The sequence below is a fragment of the Sciurus vulgaris genome (assembly GCF_902686455.1).
Source record: "Sciurus vulgaris genome assembly, chromosome: 9".
NCBI classification, from domain to species: Eukaryota; Metazoa; Chordata; class Mammalia; order Rodentia; family Sciuridae; genus Sciurus; species Sciurus vulgaris.
Window position 1 is genome coordinate 71,163,145 of NC_136469.1, and position 25,053 is coordinate 71,188,197.

At 38.5% G+C, this 25,053-nt stretch overlaps 1 protein-coding gene and 1 long non-coding RNA gene across 2 annotated transcripts in view; both read left to right on the forward strand.

Moving 5' to 3' along the window:
* LOC306669805 (broad substrate specificity ATP-binding cassette transporter ABCG2-like) overlaps nucleotides 1–5,995 on the forward strand; it is a gene marked incomplete at its 3' end in the record, with an annotated part of 107,383 nt that extends 101,388 nt beyond the window's left edge. The window contains exons 2-3 of the mRNA XM_079153962.1: nucleotides 5,042–5,146; nucleotides 5,742–5,995. Of these exons, the coding sequence (XP_079010088.1) occupies nucleotides 5,042–5,146; nucleotides 5,742–5,995 (359 nt within the window). The remainder of the gene's footprint in view (nucleotides 1–5,041; nucleotides 5,147–5,741) is intronic.
* A 13,243-nt stretch (nucleotides 5,996–19,238) lies between these two features.
* On the forward strand, nucleotides 19,239–24,317 carry LOC306669386. Its single transcript, XR_013766077.1, has 3 exons — nucleotides 19,239–19,382; nucleotides 20,820–22,907; nucleotides 23,043–24,317. It is a non-coding gene; the product is annotated as an uncharacterized lncRNA (long non-coding RNA).
* Nucleotides 24,318–25,053: the final 736 nt, after the last annotated feature.

The following is a 25,053-nucleotide window of genomic DNA, read 5'->3' on the forward strand; positions in this document are numbered from 1 at the left end:
CCTACTTACCTGAAGTAGATGTATGTTGGCAATGCTTCAAAGGAATCTCCATTCATCAAGAAGTCACCTTTTAGTTTTGGTTACTGGTTCTCCAACCTCACTCAGGTTATGCTACGAAAAATACCAATGCCTTTCCACCTTGGTTAAAAGCCCTCAGACCTATTTCACATCCCCAAGGTTCTCCACCTGAGGGATGGTCTATAGTTAATTTAAAGATTAGAGACAATTACCAGATAGATTGGTTGAGAGAAGGGGCAACCTTCACTGTCACTGTCCTGCTGTTGATACCAGTTTTGTCCCCTCTCCAAGGTCTAATTACTAATAAGCAACCATAAGTACTAATTTTCATCAATGCCATGCCGTACACCCAATACTATTAAGTATTATAACTGTCATACAGCAATAGGCATGATTTTCATCAAAGAGGAAAAATTTTATGTGTTTTATCACACTAGGAAACTTTTCACAATTTAAGAGCTATTTATAAAAATTACTGAAACATGTCAAATGAAATAAAATGTACAGAATCGGTTTTCTAAAAGAAAAAAAAGTCCTAGGAGCAAATTATTTATGACCACTAAGAGTTACATCTACTGGCCTAAGATTGTCATGATCATCAACCTGTCATTAGAATAAAAGCTTAGAGTCATATCTGAAGTAGCAGCTGGCAGGTCCATCAATCCAAATGCCAGTACCCTCTGGAGTTCAGGGGTCTGCTGAGATAAATCAAACCAAAAGGAGAGGAGTCTGATGAGAAATGAACTATTTATTCACCTGTCTCAGAGTTCCAACTACTATAGGAATTTGAAGTATTTGTAAAGAGGTCTTTTAATTTGATGGGAGAGAATAAAATGGAGAAGTGACCATTTATAGATCCTTGAATAACAGTGTTTCTAGAGAACACTAAAGACAACTTTTACCCTGTTAAATTGGAAACAGGTGTTTATTCTTAAACCTCTGGTGGATCCACAACTCCTTATTCCCTTCTGCATGTGGAATCCTGCTTTCCAAGCCCAGCGGGAAGCGGCTGCTGTGGTCCTCTTTTGCCCCATTGTGTAGGTTTCCAGACACACCACCTGCATGGCTTCCCCTGTCCATCACTAACTGGCTACCATGGTTCCCCTGCTTTTTAAGCAAGTCTCTATTCTAGGAAAAAAGAAATGGAAAATCATTTTTTTGATGTCTTCAGTCTGAGGTGTTAATTGCACATGAGAGTAAAGATGCCAGAGTTTGGCTCTGGCCAGAGGAGGATATTGGCGTGTTTTCTATCTATTACCCAAAAAACTGATTGACTCAATAAACACACAAGAGTAAATACTCCTTTTAAATGAGAGGGGGCGGTGACGGATCTGACCATACCAGCTCTGGCCTCTTAGGATAACAACTTGCCCAACTGTGTATTTATAATACACAGGTAGAGTGTTGGGGGTGGGGGGCAAGACTGGGAGGAGCTGCTTCTGTGATAAACAGGATAGGGTGGAGTTGGGGGAGCCATTCTCTTAAGGGGAATAAAACAGAAGGAGACAGGGAACCACTGTCACGCAGCGCCACATGCTCCCGGCAGTTCCTAGAAGCCAGGCCTCTGTGTCCCTTGGCTCAGCCTGGTCTGATTCTGCTAAATAAGCACAGCTTCCCACAGAGTACTGTAACTGTTTTCTTTGTGCTTTGCAGGGCTTAGCACTCAGGCATTTTGCCTCATGCAGAGCTGTAATCTGTTCTTCCCAAGCCTTGCTGTGCATGCTCATCACCTAGGGTCTGGTTAGACTGCAGATTCTATTTCTGGAGGTTGGTCTGGGGGACAGCCCAAGATTTTCCATAGGAAATTCTAAGAGGAGATACTGATACGGATGCTACTGGTCTCTAGACCACACTTTGAATATCAGGACTCTCATGTAATCACTTACTCCTTCTTGTTCTTTCTCAACTCCCTGTTGCCTACTGATTAATTTCCAGATTCTGAATGAAAGGTTCATCATGGGCCTGTTTTGCTGCAGTTTCTTTAGTGAGCTTCTACATACACACTCCCTCCCTTTCTCTCTCTTCTTTGGTTTTTAACATTGAGCTTCTTGTAATTTCCCAAATACACCTTTTTACTCCACACTTTGCTCACCTCGTTCTTTCACCTGGAGTACATTTTTCTTCTTAGCTCACTTCTGTTGGGCCTTTTGATATTCTACTTACGTCATTTTTAGCCTGGGTTTTATAAATTTCCCATTTTGCTTACAAGGAACCTTTGTCTGCATCTATTCCACATTCTATTGAAATTATTGATCTTCTGGCCTGATTCTCTTTGAGGCAGAATACCCTTGGGCATACTTATAGCATATACCAGGTGGTTACATCAGATGCTTAAATTGAAGTGATTCTTCTCATACTACACACACACACACACACACATACACACACACACACACACACACACACACACACACACACACACACACAGGGGCATTTGACCACTGAGCCACATCCCCAGCCCTATGTTGTATTTTATTTAGAGACAGGGTCTCACTGAATGGCTTAGTGCTTCACTAAGTCAATGAGGCTGGCTTTGAACTCGAGATCCTCCTGCCTCAGTCTCCAGAGCCACTGTGATTATAGGTGTGCGCCACCACTCCCAGCTGTCATACTATAAATTTTAATAACAGTTTGGCACAGGAATTTTGGCCATTGTTCCTTTACCCATAAGTAATGATTCCTGTGAAAATGTAGTTTAGCACTGCTTTTGCCATGGAGTTACACCAGAGAACAAATTCTAGCCTTGGCACTTAGTAACTTTTTTCCCTTGGACAATTGCTTTAAGAGGGAAATAATAATAGGGAACTGCCTCTAACAACATTGTGAAAAGGGAAAGAAGATTTTTTTCATTTTGTGAAGACCTGGTAAGTGCTTAGTGATCTGAATTGTACTATTAGGGCAGTAGAATGAAAACCACCTTAAGAACTAAAAGGCTAAGTGATCAATGAGAATCGGGCATATGACCATCATTTTAATATTCTGTCCATAATTAGTCCTTTAATTCATGTGCACATACAGATTATGGGATGCTTGTTAAAAAAATATGACTCCCTGTACCCAGCCCTAGAAATATTGATTCAGGGTCTGGGAAGGCTGTCTAGGAAGCTGCATTGTCAATAGATCCTCCTGTGTATTCTACAATGTGGATGCACCATCCTTAATAAGCCCTTGTGTTTTTAATAAATGCACTGAATTTAGGTTCCCCATAAGTAGATAATATGAGAAATTTATAAGAGAAAATCAAGTTAAATTGGGAACAAATGGTTTACTGGCAGAATGAAATACTTTTCTAAGTGCAAGGTTCAGATGCTTAATGACTTGTTATTTTTCTCTTTTCACTTAAGATTTCTGAGCAGGGACGAACAATCATCTTCTCCATTCATCAGCCTCGCTCTTCCATCTTCAAGCTGTTCGAACGCCTCACTTTATTGGCCTCAGGAAAACTAATATTCCACAGTCCTGCATGGGAGGCTCTGGGGTACTTTGAATCAATAGGTGTGGTTGACTTTTTCACGCACTAGATCCTTCATTTCTAGAATCCTGGGGAGAGCAGAGGGGCCAGGAGGAGTGCTGCTGAATCTCCACTTAGACTTAACTGGGGTGCCACCACTCTAAATGTCTTTAGTCAGTTTGATGCCAGTTTTTTCCATTTTGCAGCACTTATTTGTTGTTTGGGTCTCTTTCCTTATCCTGTCCTATTTCAGTATTCATGCATGTATTCTGTTTCTACTGGGCCTGTGTCTGTTCTGTTTCCCAATTATAATGATCTTCCCCTGAAAGTTCAGTAATAAATGTATTGGACTCACAGTTACTCAGTTAACATTTATGGAATGACCTAGTATCATCGTCTTTTTGACTATATATGAGATGATGGTATTTTGGTTTTTCCCCCACCACATTATCTTCCTCTCTACCCTCATGAGGGTTCATGGAGATGTTGCTTAAGTTTCTAGTAACATTAAATTGTAGATTTAGTCCTTGTATAGATGCAAGTGGCTATTAGTCAATACAATGACTTGTCCTAAATCTGACTTTGGTGGGTCAGCATTTCTGACATATCTGGGCTGTCCATTTCTTTCTATATCAGGTTGAATTTTGTGATTATTTTAAATGTCTCATGCAATCTGCTTCATTTTAGTGATATTTGGATATGATTATAGATGTTACCCCACAACCCAAAATGTAGTTGTAAATATAGACTAACTTTCTTAATTTGTTTTGTTTAATCTCTGTCATTTAAAAATGATCAAGCATATATGATCAAGCATATAGGTCTGGGGAAATCCAGAGGAGATAACTTAAGAGTCAGGACTCAGGTCAAGTTCAGATGATTGTGCCACAAGAAGCTGAGGTGAGAACTCAGGTGTGCTGTGCTAATCATGTTCTCTTGATAATGATACTTTGTGGATTAGTTGCCTATTTGTAATTATGGCAGGTAATAATTTAGACCTCTGAATGTAGATGGTGGAGAAGCTGCTTTTGCTGATATGTATACTGTTATTCCAGTATTTGCTATGCGAACTCAGAGAGCAAAACCAGCCAAGGCATTTAACGTATTTTTCTTGGACCTAGATTTAGTTTTATGGAGATGTACTGATACTCACCAGATCATACTGATGACTATTTGAGTTTCATGATTTAGGATAGGTAAGGACTCATGTAAGATATTCTGAAGAATCCATGATTGCTGTGGAAAATTATATCTATATTAGATATATAGATGTTTATAGTACATAGATATATCTCTATATAATAGATACATCTATTATAAGTAGATACATCTATTATACATCATATGATAGATACATCTATTACATCTATCTATTATCTATCGGCTGGAAAATAAAAAATCATTAAAATTTTGTGTGACTTGAATATATAAAGGGAAAAGATGAATATTGGGAAAAGAAGATGAGAAATTAGATTATGTCTTCCCTAGCCTCACTTTTATCATCCTCTGGAAGTGAGTCCTCTTTCCTTTCCAAGACTGTATATTGAGTTCTTGGGGTACCGTCTTTCTCAGGTTACCCCTGTGAGCCCTATAACAACCCTGCTGACTTCTTCCTGGATGTCATTAGTGGAGACTCTTCTGCTGTGGGATTAAACAGAGAGGAAGAAGACTGTGAAGGTATGTGAGTCTCTTAGATTCATTTCGCCTAATTGATTTGGCTGAAGTTTAGTAATGTGATGGCTCATTAAAACCTGACTTTGTGAATTCACGTTAATGCTGTGTTCTGAAGTTAGTCAACAGATAGACTTTGTTGTTCATAAGAGCTGTGGGAATTTTTATTTTAATTTGTAATGAGCATTTATATATTCCTGTCAGTTGGAAAGGAGTTCCCACTAAGAAATATTCTCATTTTATATGGTATTTTTGAAACAGAAACTGGGCCCTTCATGCATTTGTACAGAGTAGAAAGGAAGGGTCAGATTTCTGTATTAGGAATTATCCCTCTGTGTGGTAAGGAGTCTATTTCCTGAAATAGGGAAATAGGAAAAAATCAGTGAGTTTGCTGTACCCATAGAGTATACCAGTATCTGGTTCACTCACTGTGTTTTTCTAATAAATAAAGCAATGACAAGGCTAGTAGTTTTTTTTTTTTTTTTTACAGTCAAGCGTTAGAATTAAAATCATATCCAAGAAAGGAGTTACAGAAGAATGGCTTAGTTTAGTATTAATCTGTTAATAATGTTTCCCTTCTTTACCCACTTCTATTCCAAAGCCAATGAGACTGAACAGCTTTCCCAGAGAGAAAAGTCAGTCATAGAAACATTAGTTGAATGTTATGCCAACTCCTCCTTCTGCAGAGACACAAAAGCTGAGTTTGATGAACTTTCAGGTGATCAGAAGAAGAGGAGCTCAGCCTTCAAGGAAATCACCTATGTCACCTCCTGTCATCAGCTCAAATGGATTATCAGGCATTCGTTCAAAAATTTACTAGGAAATACCTGGGCCTCTATAGCTCAGGTAACCTGACAGCTTCTTTTCATTGGGCTGTGAAGTGCTCACGTGGGAGCTCTTTGGTTCTGATGTGGTCCACTTCAGGATTATGTGTATCTTCTGGCCACCCTTCCATCCACCACCTGTCATCCCTACTTCATTTGGGTTATAGAAACAGTTAATAGAACAAGTGAAACACAGTTAAGATTTTACTTAAAATTAAAGCTTTAGTTTTTTCTTGGACTACCTAACTCAGAATTGTTGACGATTAAAATAAACTGTAATGGGTAATCTGACTGGAAAAAATTTTAATGTAAAGGGAGTATCACCCTGTTTTGGGATATTCTAGTAGCTGTCCACCATCATCCAGTGATTGACTCAACAATGTCAACACAGGATCACATGCTGTATTTTGGGACTCTGCTACAATAGTGAATAATGGGTAAAAATTAAAATCTCTGCTCCCATGGGGCTGACTTATTTTCTTATGATTGCAGAAGACAGTGATAACTGAATAAAGAAGTAAAATAGCATGTCAGATGACAGAAGGGACTATGCAGAAAGTTTAAGCAGAGAAGGGATGGAGGTGGGGGAGGGAGAGAGAAGAAATAGGGAGAAGAGGGTTGGTTTACAGCTGAAATCAGGCAATGAGGGAAACCTGGAGTTGTTGAATATTCCTGATGGTGGTCTGGACTGTCCACTGTCTGAAGGAAGAGCCTGCATGCAGAATGCTATTTCTTATTGTTGACCTTCCTACTTAAAGATTCTTAGCTTTGGAAAGCTCCAGATACCTCAGAGTTTACAATTTGTACACAGGCTTAAGGCTATTCACTGTGAAGCTGACTCCTTCAACTAAGATGGGATAAAGTTCTTTTCTGCTTTTGTCTGGCTCTGTGGTGGTTGTTGAATATCACTCCTTGAGTTTTTTCTGTTATTCACAACCTGTATGTCACACAAAACACTAGCTCTCCCAGTTCTTTGATTCATCATCTTTAAGTCACCTGATTGTTTTGCTTGAACTTTTTGAAGTATGAAACTTGTGCATGTTCACTGTCACAAAGGTTGAGAGTTCAGTTCAAGTCTAGACCACTTGGACTTTGTTTTATTTCCCAAACAACTTCCCCAGGTGCCTGTGCGGCTATGCTACCCTGTGTGGCATTTGTAGACTCAGTTCCTGAGCCAGATTAAACCCTGCACTGGCAGTGCCTGGTAGCTATTGGGAGGAATCTTAGTTTTTACAGTTATCTGCTTTGTTGTCTTGTCAGTCCCCAAACAACAGATATGTTAATTTTCAATTTAATTTAGAAAGCATTAATAACATACACTGTTTTATATTCTCTCAGGAGCTCTGGCCAAGCCATTTAAAGTGTTTATCTCAATGGAGAAATTTGATTATGTAGCCATATATCATATAGTGATATAAATGATAAGCAAAAATTTTTACCTCTCATTTAAACTCTTTCCTTTTGCTTTCCAAAAAGATAATTGCCACAATCATACTGGGATTGGTTGGAGGTGCCACTTTCCTTGGACTGAAAAATGATTGTACAAAAGTAGAGAAAACATAAGTAAATTTGAATCTTAATTTTGAGAAAATGTTGTTACTTTATTTATTCTTGTAGACATCAATCAATAATTTGAATTTATAAGTATGGGTCAAGTGTTATTGTTTTGTGGGGTAGAATGAGTTAGTGCATCGAAAACTGAGTTTATTTTCTTCTCCCCATATTTATACATATGTATGTAGTAGTAAATTACAAACAACACAAATCTTACTCTTCAACCTCTTTTTAAGCACACTGTTCAGTGAGTGGCATCAAGTGCATTTATGTTGTGCAACTACCACACCATCCAACACCAGAACTTTTATTTTTTGTTTTCTCAAATGGAATCTCCATCCTCATTAAAGAACAATTCCCCATACACACCTGTCCCAACCCCTGGCAACCACCTTCCACCTTTTGTCTTTGAATTTGATCGCTATAGGACCCTCATATGCACCAATTCAGGCAGTAATCATTTTCATGGACTGGCTGTTTCCTTAGTGTGTCCTTTAAAAAAAAAAATATATATATATATATATATTCATACCCTATTTTATTTGTTCTTTTAAAATATACATGACAGAGGAGTGTATTTTGACATACAATATACATACATGGAGTATAACTTATTCTAATTAGGATTCCATTCTTGCAGTTGCTCATGATGTGGAGATTCACTGTGATGTATTCATATATGGATATAAGAAAGTTATATCTGATTCATTCTACTGTCTTACCTATTCCCATCTCCCCTCCCTTCCCTTCATTTGCCTTTGTCTATTCCACTGAACTTCTCTTCTTCCCTCCCCACTTAATTGTGTGTTAGCATCCTCATATCAGAGATAATGTTCAGCCTTTGGTTTTTTGAGATTGACTTATTTCACTTAGCATGATAACTCCAGCTCCATTCATTTACCAGCAAAATTCATAAAATCATTCTTTTTTATTTGTTCTTAGCATGTCCTTAAGTTTCATCCAAGTTGTAGTATGTGTTGGAATTTCTTTTTCAAGTTTAAACATTTCATTGCATGTATAATAATTCTGTTTGTCCATTCACCTGTTGATGAAAATTAGGGTAGCTTCTACCTTTTGGCTGTTGTAAAAATGCTGTTATGAGTGTGGAAATATCTCTTTGGGTCCCTGTTTTCAGTTTCTCAAGGTAGTGGAATGTCTGGGTCATATGACAATTTTGTTATCTTTTGAAGATTTACCATGCTGTCTTCTACTGTAGCTGCATCATTTTTATTCTTACCAGCAACAGGCAGGAGTTCCAGTTTCTCCATGTCCTCACCAGAACTTGTTACTTTTTCGTTTTTTAAATAATAAAGATTCAGTGAATCTTTGGGCAAATCTCTGTTCATTTGCCATTTTTAAATTGAATGTTTTCACCACTATTTGACCCAGCTATCCCACTCCTTGGTTGGTCCTATACCCAAAGGACTTAAAATCAGCGCACTACAGTGTTGTAGCCACATCAATGTTTATAGCAGCTCAACTCACAATAGCTAACCTGTGGAACCAATCTAGATGCCCTTCAATAGATGAATGGATATATATACACAATGGAATATTACTCAGTCTTAAAAAGAATGTAATTATGGCATTTGCAGGTAAACGGAGGGAGTTGGAGGATATAATGCTAAGCGAAGTAAGCCAATCCCCCAAAACAAAAGGCTGAAATGTTTGATAAGTGGATGCTGATTCATAATGGGGGGTGGGCAAGGGAAGAATGGAGGAACTTTTGGTAGAGTAAAGGGGAGGGAGGGAAAGGAAGAGGATATGGGATGGGGAATGAGAGGGACGTTATTACCCTATGTACATGTATGATTGCACGAATGGTGTAACTGTATCGTGTACAACTAGAGAAATGAAAAATTGTACTCCATTTGTATACTATGAGTTAAAACGCATTCTGCTATCATGTATAACTAATTAGAACAAATAAAAAATTGAATGGCTTCATTTTTGTTATCATTCACTTGCACTTTTATTTCTTTTTTTAATTTCTCTCTGATATATTTGCTATTATTTTTTAGAAGCTTTTGGCCTATGTGAAAATGGCGTGTATGTGTGTGTGTGTGTGTGTGTGTGTGTGTGTGTTGTCTAATCCCTCTGGGGATGACTGATCAGTGATTAATTCTTTTGATTAGAAAAAAAAAAAAATCACTGTGTCATCTCTGGAACCAGGTTGTTAGACCTTTCTTCAGGGGTAAATATCAGTGCTGTATCATTTGAGATTGCTGGGGAGGCCAACAGTTCAGTTCTGTTTTGGGGATCAAATACTATCTCTGTACTTTCTCTATCATGTGTAACTGAGAAACTAGATTTAAATCCTGTGTAGAGTGTGAACTTCTGTGAATACCCTTTTGGGGTTGTGGTGACAGCTAAACAAATTAGGAAAAAGGCATTTAAAATTGTGTCCCGTAATACCACTTCTGAGTATTTATGTAAAATATTTGAAGTGGGTTTGTGGAAGAGGTTATCATCTGCACTTCCATGTTCTTTGCAGCACCCTCCACATGGCCTAGTTAGGAATCAGTGAAAGTGTCCACCAGCAGATGAATGGATAAGAAAAACGTGGTGTATGGACACAATGGAGAACTGTTCAGCCTTAAGAAATTTTAACACTACATTTGTGACGACATGGATGGATTTGGAGAACATGATGCTAAGTAAAGTAATCCAGACACAGATAAATAAACACCACATGTTCTCACATATGTGGATTCTAAAGTAATTGAACTCTTCAAAGCAGAGAACAGAATGGTGTTTGCCAGGGGTTGGGAGTGAGGATACTGAGGAGATGATGGTGGACGGGTACAAAGTCTCAGGATGCATTTGCTAAGAATAATTTCACATGTTCTTATGATAAAAATACTTATTCAGGGTGGTGAATATCATACGAATCAGCTTGATTTAAGTATTTCACATTATATTCATGAATTATAAAATTGTTTTGTACCTCATAAACATAGAAGTATAATTTATCAATTTACAATTAAAAAGTACCACCTTGAAAAGAATTTAGGATGTTTTAAATTCTTTAATAATGAACACTATTTAATATAAAATAAATCCTATGATTTATAAGAAATACCAATACTTTTATAGATTCATGAACATTAGAGTATTGTTAGATATGAGACAACAAAGTAAACTTTGCTATATTCTATATTTCTGAAATTAGCTTTAAACTTGATATTAGGTTTATTCCTGGACTAAAGTTTTGTATCTGCTTGTATATGAGACCTGTTTTCCATTCATGTTAATTATTATAAGAACATATACATTTAAAATAGCCTATACATTTGTTTCTTCATTCTTTAGATATCAAGAAAAGTTATTGTCATATTTTTCCTTTAAGGTAGTTTGGGTTACTGGGACTTACGTTTTAAAAAAAATGTTCCGTTGTTTTTATGCCATTCAAATGATGCACCATGTCATCTCTTCTACAGCTTCAACCAACCTTCTCCATGCCGACTAAATTGTTTAGTTACAAGGGAAACCTGTCTCTTTCAAGGCTGTTGGCATGTTGTCATGAAGTTCATATGTCTTTTGAAGTGTAGATTAACTGAGCACTTCCCTTTCTACATCTCAATTATTTTACAGAAAAATAAGTGTTAAAATTCTTCCTACCGGGCATGGTGGCGCACGTGTATTCTCAGAGGCTTGGGAAGCTGAGGCAGGAGGATCTCGAGTTCAAAGCCAGCCTCAGCAAAGGCGAGGTGCTAAGCAACTCAGTGAGACCCTGACTCTAAATAAATACACAATAGGGCTGGGGATGTGGCTCAGGGGTTGAGTGCCCCTGAGTTTAATCCCTGGAACAAAAAAAAAAAAAAAAAAAAAAAAAAAAAAAAAAGTTCATCCTTTTCACACAGGTGCACAAAAATTACTTTTTTACTTCATAAATAAGCATAACCTTGATTTCTTTTCTGAGCACCTTGGAAACCCTGAGCAATAACTTTGACTTAGGAGGGTGGCTAAGTGAAAGTTCTTGGTCAGGGCTTTCTGGTGGCCTTGTGCTGGGTGTCTGCAGTAAGCAGCTGAGTGGGATTCCCTGCACTGTCTGGCATTTCCTTCCATGCCTTACCCTCTTTACTCCACTTGAAAACCAAACGAGCTGATTAAATGTTTTCACCCTTTTGAACTTTATTTAGCTCACTGTTTCTGTGTTTATACATTAGGAAGATATTTGGTCTAATTCTGAGGTCTTTGATCCATTTGCGTTGATTTTTGTTCTGGGTGGGAGATAAAGGTCTAGTTTCATTCTTCTACAAATAGATAACCAATTTTCCCAATACCATTTGTTAAAAGGCTGTCTTTTTTTCCATGTATGTTTTTGACACTTTTGTCAAACATCAGATGACTGTGTCTGTGTGAGTTTGTCTCTGTGTCCTCTATTCTGTTCCATTGGTCTATATGTCTGTTTTTATGCCAGTATCATGCAGTTTTGTTGCTATAGTTCTGTCATAATTTGAGGTCAGGCATTGTGATGCCTCCAGCATTGCTTTTTTGGCTTAGAATTGCTTTTGGAATCTTGACTTTTATATTTGAATACGCTATGAAGATTGCTTTGTTGTTTTGCATTCAGTTGCCATCACACTGTTTTCTGGTAACAATTATTTTAAGCAAAAAAAAAATTACAAAAATCACAATAAACTGAATTATTTGTGAAAGAACTCAAGCCCAAAATGAATGATATTATGTGTCACCAGATGAGATCTGAGGAGGTCTCCAGAAGAGAGAAGTGGCTTCAACTCAACCTGGCAGATTTTTGCTTAAACCACAGAAATTAATTTCAAGATATGTCAAAAGAGACACATGTAGAGACTTGTTGAGGAAAGCCAGATTTATTCAGGAAGGCAAACAATAGCTCAGGGTACCAACTCAAAGGGAGAACAAGTGTGGGTGCTGAAGAGGGAGGCATATTTTGGGGGATCTCAGGCTTCTTCTTTTGAAGTGGACCATGCAAATGGTGAGCATGATAAGCTTAAGGGGGTGGCGTCTGCTGAATGAGTTCAGTTCCTTTGATTGTGGAGCACAGAATAGGCATGGTGGTCTGGTCTTCTTAAACTCTTTAGGCTGATGTGATCTAGTTAATATGTAGAACTTGGATTGTGCTCATATCATGGGTCTTTAACAATCTCTCTCTCTAGGCTTCTTTTTATCAGTCTAAAAATATATTCCATAAACCAAAAACCACTAATTAACTGGACTTATGGTACTCTAAGATTTATTGGCCCTTTTAAGAATTCAACAACTGGAGGAAAATAGGCCTGGGGGTGAAGGCTAGGGCTTTCATGGAGTTCTTAGATTTAAAGTTACTGACCCACTTTCCTTCTCTCTTGGTCTCCTTTTAACCTATCCTTGTGTCTCTGTGTGTGTGTGTTTCCTATATTACCTATATATTGTATATTAGTTCATTTAATCAGAAAGTAATCATGGGGAGGAAGTTCAGTCTAATATATTGACCTGAAAAAGGATAATGGAATTCTAAAAATCTTGACTGGTTACTAACATCTCTGATATTAGTTTCCTTATTTTAAGATAAATAAATAGCTTAGTACCTTTAATAGTCTACCATTTATGATCTGCTATTGTTAAATAAATAACAAATGTTTATGGTATTAGAAGTATAAAGTCTAAAACATGTTGTAAAAATCAGTGTTATTTCTAGAGTAAAATAGTCATAGTGACAGAAAAACATGTCTGATAAGCTTACTAACTGTTTTGGTCAGCTTTGTCGTTGCTGTGACTGAAAGATAAAACCAGAACAACTGTAGAGGAGGAAAAGTTTATTTGAGGGCTCACCGTTTCAGAGGACTTAGTCCATAGAAGACTGGCTCCGTTCCTCAGGGCTTGGGGTGATGCAGAACATCATGGTGGAACAATGTGGCAGAGGGAAGCAGCTCGCATGATAATCAGAAAGCAAAAAGAGAGGGGTCTCCACTTGCGAGATACAAATATGTACCCCAAAGCCATACCCTACCACTTCTTTAATCACTGTTAATCCCTATGGGGGGATTAATTCACTGATTGGGTTAAGACTCTCCCAATCATTTCTCCTCTGGACCTTCTTGCATTGTCTCACGTGTGACCTTTTGGGTCATACCTCACATCCAAACCATATGCTAAGTGAGGTTGGCAGGCGTTACTGGTGCTTGGAGTTATAAGCTTAAGATAAAGTAGAGGGCCAGGGCTCTGGGGATGTGGCTCTTAAGCTATTTCTGGGACATGCTTTTCTGAAGCCACTTCACTCTCCAGGATGGCTCAGTTGTATATAATCTGGATGCAACAGAATCTCCTGAGGAGCTTTGCTATAACACACGTCTGGCCCTCCTGTCCTACTACAGCAGTGTCTGCAGAGCCACCTCCATGAAGAACTCACCTTGGTTGCATTTTGCCATTTCCAAGGTCTTTCATCTCTAAAATCTTTATACTTTATGGTTTAGTAACTATCTTATCTGTCTGTCCCTGCTCTGAAGTCAGCAAGGACTGCTCCATCCACTGGAAGACCTAGGGAATTACTACCTTGTCTCAAAGTAGCTTAACAAAAAAATCCTACTTCTTCAGGAGGGATAATTCTGAATGGTGTGTTCTACACTGTTTTCCAGTTTCATCATAGGAATGGAGTTTCAGTAGCTGACAGATTGAGCCAGCTTGACATCATGCCATGACACCTGCCATTTCCTATCTTTTCAATCTACTCCTATCACCTCCACCTCCCAAATAATCTACTTGTCTTGCCTCAAATACTTGTCTTGGACTATACTCCTTAGGAAACCATTAAAAAAAAAAAAAAAAAAAGACATCAAGCATGGAAATCCTGTGTTGAAAGTTTTTGAAAGTTTTGTTGGTTACCTGAAATGTGTGTTTGTGGTAATAAACATGGAAATGTGTCATGTGTTTTTGGACATAGAAAAAGAAGGTGTCTTTTTCATAGTGTATACTGATAAAAGACAAATTATTCAACTATTTGTACTGCGGAAACTAAAAACTCTTAGATTTGCTATTTTATCAAATCTTTATTACGAAGTAAAGTGCTCAGTATTGCACAATTATGAAATTCTTGATTGTTGAGAGAGTCTTGCATACATAACAGCTTGTACCAATCCAGAAGGGAAATTCCTCAGAAAGGGATAGGTTGAGAACTGACTATTTCATGTTTAAAGAAGAAAAATACATGGAATTATGGGTAAAAAAGAATTTTACAAAACTTTGCAAGAGAAATGAAAAAGAGTGTAAAGATAAATATCATTAAAGAGTTTGCAGTGACCATTATGTATACATAGCACACAGTCAATACATATGCTTACCACACAATGATTGCACTTCAAAATGAAGTTTGTTTACATGAAATAACATGGTACACATACTAAAACCCCTAGGATGCAAACTTACATACCTAAGAAAAAGAACTTCACACAACATGCTAAAAACAGTAGAGATGAAACGATGGGGCATGACTGTTAGAGAAACTTGATATGTTCCATTTCTGTAGAAGCTAAACTAAAAAGGCCTGTCTGCTCATCTTTCTAGTAGAGATTTCACTGACAAGGTACCAATTAAATGAACAACCTATGAATTTAAAACACAGACTAAAAATCATGACTTCCTTTTATTAGTTATTCATCAACACCACATTATCTATTTCTTGTCCCATTAGCTCCTAATAATTGGTCACTTTAATGAATTTTTTTCTTATAATATTAGCTTTTATATTTACTTATGTAGTTACTGTGAGGTTATGTCAAAATGAACCCCAATATTATGTAGAACTAAAATGCACCAATGAAAGCATAAAGAATGAAAGGATTATTTCTGCCGAGGTGGTCAAAACTGTTGACAAGAATGGATATTCACTGCTTATGCCTTACTATCTTTTCTGTTTCTTCTTGGGCTGTGTACCCCTTTTGAAGATCAAGCATTGCAAGTTGTTAAGCCCTTCTTCTGTGAGTTGCTTATAACTGTCAGTTGGAGTGGCCCAGGGCTGAAGGTGTTTTTATTGACTCTCAACTTCCCTTCTCACCAGTTTAAATGTGGACAAAATGGAGGTATTGATAACTGGAGTTTTGTCCACTCAAATTAGATAGATGCCCTGCCAGGGTGGGGCTGATGCTGGCAATAAAAAAGACAACTGGTCTGGGCTCCATGAAGCACACCTGAAATTCCAGTGGCTCAGGAGGCTGAGGCAGGAAGATCGTAAGTTCAATCAGCCTCAGCAACTTAGTGAGGCCCTAACCAACTCAGTGAGACCCTGTTTATAAATAAAACACGAAAAAGGACTGGGTATGTGGCAAAGTGGTTAAGTGCCCCTGAGTTCAATCCTTGTTACAAAAAAAAAAAAAAAGAAAAAGAAAAAAGAAAAAAGAAAAAAACCCAGCCAGTTCTTGGCAAGATAAGTTTTGTAATAAATCAGTCTTTTAAGCTGAGTAATGTGCTTGACATGGCACTTCATATTGAATTCTCATAAGTCATTAGCCCACCATGAGCTTAAGGAGGTCAATTTTGTTCCAAAGCTACTGAGAGTATAGTCAAAACCCCACTGCATCACGATCTACACACAGAGCCTGTGCCATCAGCCTGAGTTCCCACAGCTGCCTCCCTGGTCACTGTACTCAGGGACTACATGACCGGAGACTGCCCAGTGAATATTACAGCCAAAGGCGCTTCACAGTTCAGCCTTCATTTTTCTGTATGAAATGGGCATGATACTATTTTCAGGTGTTTTGAGAGGAATAAACAAGATAATACATGCGTGAACAGGTAATTTATCTGGCACACAGAAGTGGCACAAAGCAGTGGCTATGAGATGATGTAAGATTTTGGAAATGGTACTAGAGATTAAAGGTGTGCTTATGCTTTGAAGAAACAAGAAAAAGGGGCATAAGGAAGTATAATCACTTTCATAAACTGGACAAACATCTTTCATTATTATTCAGTCTTTTCCTCTTAATACCCTGAATTTTCTATATTTGTTTCTAAATCTAGTACTAAGTAGAGTGTACACAGGGTGGCAGGTGAAAGTAACTACAGTAATTCTGAAAGTAATAATTTGTCCTTAATTAATACCCAAGATATTGAGGGTATGGGTAACAAAGTATACCCAAAACCCCTGCAAATATGCACATATACTAACAAAAACTTAAAAATCATAAATATACATTTGAGAAGTATTGGCTTTAAGCCAGAGAGAAAGCTGCCTCAATAGCTAGCACCTTTTATTTCATACCAGGGATTGAACCCATGGCGCTTAACCACTGAGCAGCATCCCTAGCCCTTTTTATTCTTTATTTTGAGACAGTCTCACTAAGTTGCTTAGGGACTCACTGAGTTGCTGAGGCTGGCTTTGAATTTTTGATCCTCCTGCCTCAACTTCCCAAGCTGCTGGAATTACAGTGTGAGCCACCACACCCAGGAACAGCTCACACTTTCAATACTTATACTTTATATGAGGGTTCTCTGAAAAAAAAAAAAAAAAACAAAATAGAACTACAGTATGAGCCACCAATCTCACTAGGTACATACATGAAGGTAGTGAAATCAGCATATTAGAGGGACACTGCGTTCCTAAGCTTATTGCAGTACTATTCACAGTAGCAAAGATGCAGAACCAACCTACGTGTTTGTGAACAAAGAGGCAAGCTTTATCAGTTGGGGACCAGTTCTTTTAACACATGAACTTTTGGAGGGTATTTAAGATCCGAATCATAACAATAGGTAAAATGAAATCAAGGTTTGACTCTTGATCATATTCATTACTGCCTATGTGATCTGAGCAGTTGACTTAAACTTCATGAACTTCATTAGCTATCCCATGAGATTAACATAAATAAAATAACTAAAACTCATATAGTAGAGGGGGTGACATTTAACAAATGTCCAATAATATTGCTACTTCCTATCTAACTACTAGGTTGCTACAAAACAGCTATTGAAAATTTGCGCTCTTTAACAACCATCTTATGGTGGAACTCAGTGGTTATAGGTGTAATATGCTACAATTCCTATGTTTAGATGATCAAATTCTTCAAGGGGAAGAGATATATTTGACATTTCTTTTGGCCACAATGCTGTATTCCATCAGGTTATGAATACTTACCTGGTTCTGTAACAATATTCAGGTATCATAAAATACATATTAAATCCTATATTAAACCAATTTAGTATTAAATAGTATTTATTTCGCTCATAGAGCACTCTTCCCTCTTCTAATATGCAGACAATTAGAATTAGTAAAGGAGATGAGTAGGTAATAGGGATCCCAACATGTGCATATTGCATTGTAAATATATATGTAATACACACAAGTTGTGTAATGTATCAGGAAAAGTAAGAATGATTTTCAGTCCTCCTAGTTTGGTTTCCTTAGCTGTTACCCTATGATCCTTTTAAAATAGGACAAGAACAGTCTTCTTCAAGTGTTACCTGATCAACCACTTCTCAAACTATATTGGACTCAAGTTAAAGGTTTAGAATTCTAATACATTCACATTCATGGAAAAAATACTGGAGATGAAGAGGATCTGGAGGTGACATCTCCCTCCAGAAAAGGAACTCACATTGTCCCCAGGAAGCCTTCTCATCGTCCACCAAGGGGTGGGCATAGATCCAATTCCAGAGCGAAATTGATGGGACAAAGCTGATGTGGAAGAGGAAAGTTTGATGCTCCCAGAGCCATTTAGACAATTAAGTTGATCGCTTTCAGTTAACGTGAAACTAAAAGGTACTTTGGATGGATTGATTAATATAGCCCCTTCTGTTTTTGCTTTTGTTTTTCCTATTACGCTTATTACCCCATATATTGAAAATTTCAATTTCGAGATTCTCAGGATCTGGGCTATCATCCCTTCGGTAAAAGGGAAGCAACAGATTCCCTTGGTGGCAGCACCACCTACTGGACAGACGGGGAAGCAACCCCTCCCGGTTTTGAACTGTGTTTATAGAACTTTAATCAGCAAACGTGAACTCAGTCCTCTCCTTTGCCAGGACCTGGGCTGTCTCAGATGTCTTTGAGTTATAGTTGTGCATACGCTAGGAGTCAGAGCACCTTGAGTTCCCATAGAAAATCTGGTGGTCCATTTTCAGAATGTGGTAGTAAGCCTTAATTGGATCCAATTATAGCCATTTAAATTATAACCCTTCCCTTTGCCACTGAATCAGCCAATCACATAGATTGTAACCAAGGGCCTCCAATCAGGGTGAAGGGCAATACCGCCTTAGGGATATAAGCGGACGCGCCCGCTAGCCAGGTTGTTACTTTCTCTTCTGGCAGAAATAAAAAGTTTTGCCTTCTTCTGAGCATGCGTTTGATTTCTTGCGGGACTCCGTTCTAACACATCGACTTCTAGTTTTGGAGTCAGATGATTTGTGTCAATTTCAGGTTTGCTCCGACCTTTAAAAATCTGCCTACGGTGTTCGTGAGTATAAGCCTTGGGGTCTTGAGATTTTGAATAGCTGAGTTTAAATTCTTTTATCTAGGAAACGAGCACAGCTAGGGCTTTTATAAGACCAAACTAAAGAAATAAATGGGAAGACCGTGCACACTGCAAAATGCCATGGAAACGTTGCATCCATCTCTAGTTCACACGCGCGCGCGTTTGCGCGCACTTTCTCTCTGTCCCTCCTTCTTTCCGCTCTGCTCTGGTCAGGGCTGGGCTGGGGTGGTGGTGACTTCTAGCCTCGGAAAGGCAGCGAGGCGCTCTGGGCCCCGCAACCCCAGTCTCGCGGTGAGTGCCCCGCCCCAGGGCCGCGGGCCTGGTGGCATCTTCCGGGTCCCGGGAAGGGCTTCGTCGCGGCTGCGGGCGGTGCCCAGGGTGGGCACACATCGTGTCCCGGGAGCGCAGGAGGGAAGGGGAGCCCCTTACGCTACGACTGAGGTAGGCACGATGCTTTGACTTTTTGTCTGGAGAATCAAAAGTGAATCCAGAGATTTACACATGGAGGCTGTATTGGGTCCTCTCCTGACGCCAGAAGGGAGATGAAGCTCTGACCAAGGGTTATCAGGCTGGCTCTTAGAAAAAGGAAAGGGGCCGGTTTTTATCATGTGTAGGGGTTGCAGGGATGGGCTCTGGGGAGTCTAGGAACTGTCACTGATTTCGGGCTCAGTTTCAAAGGGTGCTCTTTTCCTATGCAAACACAGGCCTGGAGGTTTGGAACCAGGGGCATTCCTCCGATCTCGTGCACAGCCTGTACAAACCTTGTGTGCGTGAGTCCCTGAAGCTGTTAAGAGAACGCGCAGATGGGGTAGAAGAGCACAGATTATGCTGAGTAGCAAGTTAAAGGCGCTGGGAATTTCTTTGCCTTTAGCCTTTTGTGGCTAAAGTTTTCAATTTTGAACTAACAGTGTCTAGCGGTTTCATTCTTTTGTGTTGTTTATTCTTGGAGATATGATGGTGAAGGATCCTGACTTTAAAGCATTTGGGAATGGTGGCCGAGCTGTGGAGGGAACCCAGGGGCTCCTGCACATAACAAGTGTTCCACCACTGAGCTGCACCCCCAGCCATGCATCTAGTTTGTGTGATCCATAAGATTGATTGAAAGAATAGTTACGGAAGAACACCATTCTTTTAATGGCTATGAGTTAATGTCCCAGAGTGTGTGGGGGGGCGTTTTTGTTTGTTTGTTTGTTTTCTTTTGCTGGTCATGGTGGTGGGGGTGTGACTTCTCATTTCCACCCTCAGAGCTTCTACTCCTTTAACTCATAAGGTGCACTGTTTATCCTGGGGTTGATGAGTCAGGGAGACTCAGAAAGCAGGTAACCTGGAAAGGAGCCGGGGTTATTGGGGAAAGATCTTCAGGAATTGCATGGTGCAGATGCTTGACATCCTTGTGGAGAGGAAGCTCCTTCTTGGGGCCTGTTTGGAAGGCCTGGGAGATTCCTCTCAATGCTTTTATCAAGGACTGTTAATGCTCTGCCTCTGAGCACACATCCTGCAACTGGAACTGGAACTGTGTATGATTAAGCTGAGTGAGGAAATTTGTGTGGCTGGAAAGGTGGGAGGTATTGTGTGCACATATTGTTAGAAAATAACACGTGGAAAGATTAATGGTGAAAAATAGGAAAGTAACTTTAATTAGCATAGCTGTACTAGAAAAACAGAAGACCAGCATTTCTAACCCTGTTTTGGGTACTGACATAAGTTTCTAGACTGTATAGACAAGTCCTGGTCACACTGTGGTCTGGTTGATCATTATCTCAGGATTGGCCAGGTGGACCAATCCTTACCTTGTCTGAAATACGAAAGTTGCTGTGCTGGGGGAGTGAAGTTTCCATTCATTGCAAGACATTTATTGTTTAAACCTCTTGTTCCCAGAATCCACGGTGACTGACCCAGAGAAAAGGCACAGATACAAACTGGAGGAAGAAATGCCAAGATTTTTATCCTGCTTTTAGTTGCCTATTGAATACTTTCAGGTGGAAAGGAAGTCTAAGTGCTTGTTATATCTGGAAACCCTGAAAGTGAGTATGAAATACAAACTGACAGTTCAGAGTTGTTTTTCAGAAAATGATGTGGAGGTGCAACTGATTGCCATTCTGGAAGTGTGTTATGAGTGACTTGGTGAAGGTAAAAACCTTGCCTGTCTCCAAATTTGGGAAGATAGAATGAATATGGGATGGATAAAACCTTCCCAAGCATAGGTGTTACTACAAGTGGAGGAGAAATTTTGTTAATCTTGTCCTGAAGGTATTGATGAATATATTCTGGTTATTTTAATTTCGAACGGTATTGAAAACTAAGATCTGGATACTAGGTGTGCTGCTTGAAGTTACTTTTGAGGGACCCCCGCCCAGGTCCTCAGATATGCTAGGCAAGCACTCTACCCCTGTGCTGCACTCATAGCCAGTGCATCTCTGTGAAGATGGGTATTGCCTTCAATTTTATACAGCGAAGACAACCGACTGTAGTTGCCAATTTGGATTCCATCTTTTATGGGAAAGAGTTGACACTGGCAGGATTTAGAGTTTATTTGTTTTTTTCCTCATATAATAGTACACATATGAGTATGTATTTATTAGGCTCTGATGAGACACCAGGACAATTTTATTAGCTTAGTAGTTTAATTAAACTGTATTCTGATTAATAAATGAACACACGTGTTGGGAAGATATTTAGAGAGCCTATCTTTGAGATGTTTGAATTGCCCTGTGAATTACAAGGTTTTCTCCCCTTACTGTCATCTCAGGGCAAGACTTTGAGCCCTGTTCTAAATATTTGTGTTTCCCATTTCTTAAAAATTGAATTAAAAAAAATTTTTTTTACTTTGTTTAAACTCAAAGTAGCCTTTAATATCCAGAATATTTGGGACACTCTTCCTTTATTTTAGTTAAAATTTACTTTCTGCTGATTGAATTCACAGTTGTAAATGGGTTCAGTTGAATTTCAAATCCATATTTATGTTAGTCATGAGCAATAATGTTATTACCCGGCAGTGCTACTAACACCTGGGGAAAGAGGGTCAGGCTGCACCAATACTCAGAGTCAAGTTGGTAGGGAATTAGCTTTCATTCAAAACCAGTTTTGAAGGAAGGCAGAAAAAGCTTTTTTTTGTTTGTTTCAGATTTCCATCTTTTGTAGTCTCCAGGATGAAGAAAGATTAAGAGAAGAGGTGGCAATGTGAGAAAAAGGCAGGAAATATAAATATGTAGATTGGGTCAATCTTGTGCTGGACAGGCCTGGGCAGGGGGACAGTCCATACTCTGCTTCCTTGGTGTCCCCCAGGCCAGGGGTGGGGGCGGCCCCTCAGCCTTTAGTCTCAGTATGAGGAAGTTGTTCTCAATTTTAGAGGAGCCCCGACTTTAGACTTTTTCAAATCCCCCTGATTAGTTCTGTCTTGTGGGAATTGGGCTCCATGTCTTCTGGCTGGCAGTCTAGTTTTGAGTCAGTGTGTAGAACTTGAACATTAGGATTCAGATCTTATTCCTGCAGGATGCCAGTTCTGAAATGTTTAATAGTTCATTTATGGGAGGGGCCTTGGCATTACTCTAAGAACTCTTTTCCATAAGTCTTTGGCTGTTTATTTTTAGTGCTGTTTGGCAAATGACTCCATGGACTCCCCCATCTCTGAATGATTTCCTCTGAAGTCACAGCTGCTTATTTGCCAAACATCTTTTTTCCAAAAATGGGGACCTCGTTCTGTTCTTTGATCTAAGAAGTCCCATGTAAGTGATACAGTTTGAGTCGACATCAGAAGACCCTTTTTTAGTTGATTTTAAGAAACAAATGGTTTTGGGAAAGATTAGCTTTTAGGCCAGAAAAACAAAAAAAACAAAAAACAAACACCACAAACATTAGTAAGAGCAAAGAAATGCAGTCTGTACAATAGATTTGAACTAATAAACACAGTATCGTTAGTTCTATCACCTTCATCCAATCAAAGAAACAACTTGTCTGTAAAAAGAAGTCCTGGGCTGGGGTTGTGGCTCAGTGGTAGAGCGCTTGCCTAGCATGTGTGAGGCACTGGGTTCGGTTCTCAGCACCACATATAAACAAATGAACAAAATAAAGGTCCATTAACATCTAAAAAAAAAAAAAAAGGTCCTGTCCCATCTGCACTAGATAGTGCTTGTTTGCTGGAATCCTTCATATGGAAATCAAGGTTAACCACTATCTGCGTAGAAAATTTTAACTCACATTCCATAACACATTTAGAATTTAGGTGTATTTTACAATATTGTTAAAACTTTGAACACAGCCTACACAAGTTAATGTCATGACACCAATTAAGAACATACATATATTCTTAGAGGTATTTCGTATACCGTCACAATGCAAACTTTACAACTGAAAAAAAAATTTAAATTATCTAGTCTTATTATCATGTCCTATATCAAAATCTTTAATCTCAAATTTGTCTTGAGATGAGAGATGAATAAAGCAGAACTGCTTCATATTGACCAGAGACATAGATCACATATCTAAAACAACTACAAACAATATATAAGATATTATTAATTAGAGAATTTAGCAACTTAGCAAGACAACTTAGTGACCTCTATGATATGCAAACAACAATTATAATTTAATGATATAAAACAAGTTCTCATCAAGTTCACATTACTTTGAAACGGCAGTTATTTAAATTGCATATTCATTAAATCTTGTTATTGGTAGGAGAGACATGTCCAACCAGAAAAAAAAAATCTTTCAAGGTAAAATTTTGACTTAAAAGCTCTCATTTTTGTCCTATTTCTTCAAGTAATTAAAAATGGAGAAAATAAAAGATTTAAAATAATATAAATCCTGAAGGAACAAAACCAGTTATGATGACATATTAGAAAGATAGATCAGACATATATTATCAAAAGAAATAATGCTTTTAGTGTAAAAGGTTCTACAGTATTTTATTGAAGCAAACTAGACTTTTGACATCAAACATAGTGTAAGATCCATTTAACAGCTCTTCGAGACATCTTAAGAAGTCAGTCAAGCATCTTGCATTTTAGAATACCATATAAATTTATTTTAACAGCTATCTTTAGATTACCCATGGACATATAGAGCATTGCACATTATATCTTAAATATCTAGAGACAATTATACCAATTGGTTAAAAAAAAAAAAAGAATCACCAGATTTTAAGACATCCTTATTATTAACAAGTTCAGATTACTTGTCCTACATTTATTAAAGTCATGTGGATCAAAAGGGAGCTGTGATAACTTAGCAGGTTATAAGTTATGTCTTACCTATCCATAAGTGAATTTAGTACCATGCAAACAATGTATAATCATGTAAACACATAGGTGCATACAAGAAAATTTTAAATCTTGTATTTATTATTTGCTAGTTTTGAAAGTGAGATTTTTGTTTTGTTTTTTTTTGCAGTGCTGGGGATTGAACCCAGGGCCTTGTGCATGCAAGGCAAGCACTCTACCAACTGAGCTATTTCCCCAGCGAAAGTGAGATTTTTGATCTGATTTAGGAAACAGTTTATAAGTCATAAAGTTACATGTTTAAAGTTGAGTCCCAATAAAATTATTGAAAATTTTTCATCTGAATTTCATCTTATTAACCAGTAAGTCCCCCAAAAGTAAATGGCTTTGTCCAAGCCCCAAACTGCTCCCTGAGCACCAGACGGCTCTCAAACCCAAATGATGAATAGAAAAATGACCCATTTAGGTTCAAAGTTACACATGGCAGAGATAAAATCCTTAGCGTGTATGTGTGTGGGACAACCCAATATGGCTTATGAACCACAGCCAATAACCTTATTTTCCTTACCAATAAAGCAATTTAGGGCTGGGTAAGATGGCACAGGCCTGTAATACCAGTGGCAGGAGGTTGAGGCAGGAGGGTTACAAATTCAAAGTTAGCCTCAGCAACTTAGTGAGGCCCTAAGCAACTCAGTGAGATCCTGTCTCTAAAAGTATAAAAGGGTTTAGGGATGTGGCTTAGTCGTTAAGCATCCCTGGGTTCAATCCCTGATACTGGGGGATTCGGGTCGGGGCGGAGTGGTGGGGGGAGCATTTCAGGTAGTCAAGGCTGAGATAGGAAGGAAAGGATAATCCCCAATTCCCAGAGTTCAAATATCTCTCGCAGCTGCTGC